At 34.0% G+C, this 6,184-nt stretch overlaps 1 protein-coding gene across 1 annotated transcript; it reads right to left on the bottom strand.

Annotated features, from left to right (window-relative positions):
• Nucleotides 1-1,920: 1,920 nt before the first annotated feature.
• LOC109337736 lies at nt 1,921-4,193 on the bottom strand. The gene is made up of 4 exons (XM_019574775.1): nt 3,707-4,193; nt 2,711-2,871; nt 2,520-2,588; nt 1,921-2,438 (listed from the first exon to the last, which is right to left on the bottom strand). Exons 1-4 carry the CDS (start codon nt 3,897-3,899, stop codon nt 2,382-2,384), a joined length of 480 nt encoding a protein of 159 aa, XP_019430320.1. The 5' UTR covers nt 3,900-4,193; the 3' UTR covers nt 1,921-2,381.
• Between the last annotated feature and the right edge of the window lie 1,991 nt (nt 4,194-6,184).

Below are 6,184 nucleotides of genomic sequence, written 5' to 3'. Positions count from 1 at the left end.
CTATAATTAACCAAGGCTAATTATGAATATATGCTTCTAAACTAATAATGATTGAAATTAGTTTCACATATAGTATTTCAGTATTCGCTATTAACTCGATAAGGGTCAATATATACCTATCCATTTGATACCGGTACCCAATGCCACATCAAACGATAAAGCTGGTGTCCTAATAGAAACATTGGCAAAATGCAATCTGAAATCCAAATAAGTAGTAATTACTGCTATGTATGTGTTATCATATAGAAGGCCTAACAAAAGCCATTACATAACTTTTGATACCAACTTCATAACAATTTATTTGAAGAGATTTACATTTGAAACATGTTACAACTCTTGTTCAAAGCGAGAAGGTGTGAATAACAACTACATGTTTTATAGTATTAAGTTCTGAATTCCAATATAGTCATGGAACACATAAAAAATATCTCTTTTACTCTTTCTAAGAACTTATCCTTCTGATTGTAACAAACCAAACAATTTACCTTCTCTTACCAAAACAATGACACAAAAAAGGACAGTGATTATATTAAGGTGGGAAATTGACAAAGTGGTTGAAGAAATCATACAATCCAAAGTCAGCAATCTGATAAGTGATGTTGCTGGCTGCAAAAGTTAGAGGTGCCCGATGATCACTGGCGAACCTCCCATCCCGTAATATGAGGTCTCTAATCTCTATGTGCCATAGCAACATGGTACTCACGAGTTCCTTTCTCAATTAGCTCATCAATTCCCATAATACCTTTCACTGGATCAGAGAACCGATGGCGGATATCAAACCCGAATGAACTCATACCATTGCAGCTTTCTGAAGCAAAACTCATCAAGAACACCAACACCAGTGATATACACAAGGAACTACCGTGGCTAAAAGGCCAAGCCATGAGTTGAAGTTAAAACTTAAAACTATTTTTTGGTAGATGTTACTATGTAATATGAGAGATTCTAGAAAAATATGTGGCTCAAGTTGAAGCTAACACTACATATGTTTGAAATAAATTTTAGTGGCAGCAGTGTGTAAGAATTATGTGACATGATCAAAAAATAACAATATGCATATTTATATATGTTCTGAAGTAATGAGTCTAGAAAGGTGAAGCTCAGCCATATGGCCTTGGCTGCCCTACTTATTCAAGTGACGAATTTCTTGGCAAAAATTAGGAGCTCCATCTAGTCAAGCATGCCCGAAAAAGTAAGGAACTCAATCTTGTCACAAACCTAGCCTTAAAGAACATCACTAGCACAAAATATACTTCTAGATAAATTGAAGTCCATGTTTGAACATCCTATTTCCCTTTTTTCCAAAAAGTATTGTTGGTCAAAATTGCCAACTCCAAGTAATTAGAATGATTTAAACCTTTAGGTATTACAGTGATGCCAATAACAACATGAAAACATATGTACAATAACATACCTTATGATTTATAACAGTAAATCACATTATGTCGAAAGGCAACTCAAAAGCCTTTCAATTAGTGAAATAAAACACACTACATAATTCCTCAGAAAAGGTTGCTGCCAAGTTTTAACCAAATTAACAGAAACCCAACTTTTTTTACCTTTAATCTATCACTTCAAAGGATCATGTCCATCTGTAGGAGGTATTTCGGTACACTGATTTTTCTTACTCCACTGCTTGATCATCTACTACACATGAGATGGAATTTTCTGAAAGCAATAAACAGAAGAACATTGATAAAGCAGGCACCATCACCCATAAAAAAATGCTCAAATTTTATTTTAAAATGAGGTTCCTCAATCACTACCTTTTCAGATAATAAGTCTCTGCTGATTGAATGTCACCAATTAGCAATGAATCAAACAGTTAACATGAATTTGAACAAGGATTTTGAATGGAAATATACCAATTAGCAATGTAAATTTTTGCTAGTGAAAATTTACCTAAAAGTTAAACTATCTGTTCAACTAATCATCTACTACGAAAAGGCATTGACAATCATTCATGGATTGCAATACAAAGAAACAAGCACTTTTCATATGAATAGAAGCATACCTCTCTCCATCTTTCATGTTATCATGATCATCAACCCAAAACAGATTGAGCATGCATAGACAGCACTGCATTGATCTGGCTTTTTTAAAAGCTTTGTTGAATACTATCCAGTGAAACGGCACTAGATTAGGATTTAGTAGAGAAGTAAATATGAGCATCCATGTAGGCTTGTGTGTTGAAGTATCCATGTTCTCAACAACGAAGATGTGCATCCTTTGAAGAGTTCCTATTATTAAATGGAGAGCCGTCATCTGTGCTCTGGAACCCTAGTGTAACAACACCAAATTATGATGAAGCAGGGATAAAAAAACTTGGCGGGCAAAAATGGTGGAATTTGTATGATGCCAATTTCTTCTTCATACAGAATTTAAGCTTGGGTAAAAAATTCATATGCAACAGGCTCCAAATCAGAGCCATTTGCAGCCTTATAGAAGAAAAGGAAAAAAAGCACCAATTGTTAGGAAATATCATTCTGATGGGCTAAGTAACAAATTTATCCCAGTACCTCAGCACATTGCAAGTACAACAGTAGCGCTAATTCCGGCGCTGGGACACCTGCTAGAGTCTCGATAGTCTGAGATAATGAAGACAAAAGTATCATCAATCAAATTAATCAACTAGCTGAACATAATCTTCCAAGGACACTTTTAATTTAACACAATCCATAATGCTTTGAATAATATCAGTTGCCATGACCTTATTAGTTGGAACATCAAGGTATTCCAGTGCACAGGGATAGTTTGAAAGCTTCAAGGCAGTCATTACATCATCATATTTTCCAGTGGAGCACTTAATAGAGCTTTGTTGCCTTGTTGTCCTCAATTTTCCCTTTGCCAGAGTCTTTTGACGCATGCTCCCTAAAAAGAAATATATACAGTCATGGCATGGGCTTGAGAAAATCCCGGATTATGTTTTCTTCCTTAATATGAAAAGAGCCAACTTTCTTGCAATAAATTCAATCATATGTACATATACATGCATTAATAATATTTCGGAGAGATACAATTTAGCCAAATACAATTGATACAAGAACAACTAGTCATACTTCCTTGGACCCTTATATTTCTACAATTTTTTCCTACTCAACCTCTACACCTTATTTCACTCTCTTTATTTCAAATACAACCACCTACCAAATTTGTAAGTTTCTCTTCTCCTCCTATCTATCTCTTCCTTACAGCTCATTACACTTCCAAAATTGGTGTAGGAAGAACATTATTATACTTCCTTTGCTTTCACAGAATAAATTAAACAGTTAACATTAATTTGCACAAGGATTTTGAATGGAAACATATCAGAACTTGATCAGCATAATCAAGTCGATCAGGGTGGACATGAAGAGTGAATGTAAGAAGAGATGAATATAAAGTTACAACTCCAAAAGTGAGCATGTTAGGCTGTGCCTCTATCACCTGCATAGCAATATGAGGACCTCATATCTTACAATCATTTGGTATAAATGTAAAATACAAAACATAAAAATGTGAGGCATGTAAAAAAGACATTTTTCTATTCTAGAATGCCCAAATCAGAAGTATGAAAGAGAAGACAAACTAGATATTCAAATGCAAAACGAGGATCACAAAAATCATGGTTTATAATCCAATGAAGCAAACTACTTAAGAAACACGTATTTGAAGATACACATATTTTAAAAAGAAAGAGGAAGCATCAAGATAGTATTTCACTTACCATAAAAGGGAAAATAACCCACACGTGCATAGAGAGAGATGGCACATAGGGCATAGATCTCAATACAGTGAACATGTGATATTATCGTATTATTTTCTTCAAAGATTATTTTGCCTTTCAGTGTGACACCACAATAAAAACTTCCTAGCCAGTCTTTAGTTAAATGTGTCTGTTGCAAAATTAGGTAAACCATGACAACCTTCTTGACTGCATTATAGAACTTAATTTGGAAAATGCTTCCACTTGCAAAAATTCTGGCAGCACCTCTGCACTTGAAGCAGCATAATTCGAAAGCCTTTGCATTAACTAAGACAGCATAGTCTTGATGTCAACAGATGGCTGAAAAACAGTGACAAATCAGACAAGAAACTGAGTGACAATACCTACTGGATTTGCAGCATAAACTTGTCATCGATATTTTGGATGCAATGTTTAATGGTACAGAGTATGTGATAGCTACCGTCAAACATGTACTTCAAATTGTCAATTAAACTAAAGGGATTGTATGCTTAACTACTAAAACCATAGCAGTCAACATGAATTGGATCCCATGATGGGCAAAAGTTACTTTATTTACCAAAGTAATAAGGGTCAACTAGCACACAAAGGCAGATCCTAGTTCATCTAATCATGTTATTGTTTCTGTGTGATAGACCTGCAATATTATAAATCTAAAAGAGATTTGTTAAATAGCTGAGGATGAGATGAGTTAAAAGGGAAAAGCATTTATAGGGAAACTGAGTCCACTACTTCTCAATATATTAAATACATCATTTCCAATACAAATTCATGGTTCCTTATCATTAGGGATGAGTTAACAGAATTCATCTGAAAAATAAGACATAATGTAAAATGCATTGATGCCTGTAACATAATCTGAAAATAAATGCAGCAGAATATGGTTAAGCTGGCTTCCATCAGCACCAAAGTTCTACCTGTTATGATCCAGTTTCTAGCTATGGCGCAAACCAACCCTTACAATTATCGCTATATACAACTTAGGGGGAAATGAACTGTATTATGCAGAAAAAAACCTGTAATGCAAATCAATCATCTTATAATTTAGGGAAAATGAATTGTATTATGGAAAGGGCATATGCCACAAATTAAAACAAGTAAATCTATAGAATGGAAACTAGCCTACCACCTACCAATCCCTTTGAAAGGTATTCACAACTTTTGCAGGTAGGGAGATAAGCCCAAATGTCCATGATATAGTTCCCAATATTATGTTTAAATGGAAGATAATTGTAGCCCTGATCAACTCAGTCCAAGTATAAGTGACAATTAATGCAGTTCTGATCCCAATCAAGTATGCCAGTTTAAGTAGAGAGAAAAGCCTTGTCACCAAGAGTATTATGTTTGCCAATAGCTCGGAAATCAACACCATTGATGATAGAAATGAGTGGTCTTCCTCCTTGATCATTACATGTCTAAATGCTCCGTGCTGTTGCACTGATATAGTTGGTCACTGCAATATCAATAAGTCCATATCAAAATTATTGTAGATTGAACAACCATGGTGATAATAAATAAGTAGGAAAAAATTAGCTACAAAATTAGTTAAAAATAGAACTTCAGACATGCCTTGGGAGACAGTGGCTCAACTATAAGACACTATTAGATACAGGAATTCCACCTCACAGTACAAGTAAATAGCTTCGGAGAGGAAAACTTGATGTGTTTATCACTAAAAATACATTTATTGAAATTCAATTTTTAGCAACTGTTCTTTCCAACACTTGAATCAAAAAAATTAAATACCAAATATGTGAATCAAGATTAGATCATATTTGAAGATGAGCAAGTCACACAAACTAATCTTACAATTGATACCCCTGCAAAATTGGCAGAATTCTTTTTAGTAGGATGAATCTGAATTCAGAATCCAATGGCAATACTCAATAATACAGCCAAATGTGGGAAACAGAAAGAAAGAAACCTTTTTCAACTATACATGCTTACGTATTATAAACGAATAACGAAGCATTAGGGACATCCACGAAAAATCCAAATTATCTGCTTTCACACTTTGAATATCATCATGACCTATTTAGGGATATCATGGCTGAAGCATACCATCCCAATTTACAATATGAATAAAAAATTCAAATCGCAATTGAATTTAAGAACCCAAAGGCGCAATTTTATTTTTCCAGCATCATGATATTACAATATGAATAAAGAATTCATAATTCATATTGCAATTTCATATATAGCACAAATTAAGGTCTCATTCAGATTTTAAAATATAGCCAGCAATAATTCATCTTGCAAGCGTTATGCAGTTTTCGTATCCCAAACAAAACTCTTGGGTTTTTAAAGCCAATTAAAAATTTGGTTTATTGAGATCAAACATTCTTGAATAATCAAGATTTAGATTGAAAACACTCTTGGATTCTTGAATGCTTTTAGGGTTTTGGAACAGCATTTGTAAGATCAAGAAATACACATTTTCCTTAAATCAAATATACAGTG

The sequence above is a fragment of the Lupinus angustifolius genome, unplaced genomic scaffold (genome assembly GCF_001865875.1).
Source record: "Lupinus angustifolius cultivar Tanjil unplaced genomic scaffold, LupAngTanjil_v1.0 Scaffold_10_2, whole genome shotgun sequence".
In the NCBI taxonomy this organism is placed as follows: Eukaryota; Viridiplantae; Streptophyta; class Magnoliopsida; order Fabales; family Fabaceae; genus Lupinus; species Lupinus angustifolius.
This window is presented reverse-complemented; position numbering and strand designations above follow the sequence as displayed.

Bases quoted from the DNA above. Each gene is read 5' to 3' on its own strand.
- LOC109337736 (XM_019574775.1), bottom strand. From the start codon at position 3,899: ATGGTTTACCTAATTTTGCAACAGACACATTTAACTAAAGACTGGCTA. The intron at 2,589-2,710 runs GTCATGGCAACT...TCATTATCTCAG, and splicing joins TTGATGTTCCAACTAATAAG to ACTATCGAGACTCTAGCAGG. The intron at 2,439-2,519 runs GTACTGGGATAA...TTCTTCTATAAG, and splicing joins TGTACTTGCAATGTGCTGAG to GCTGCAAATGGCTCTGATTT.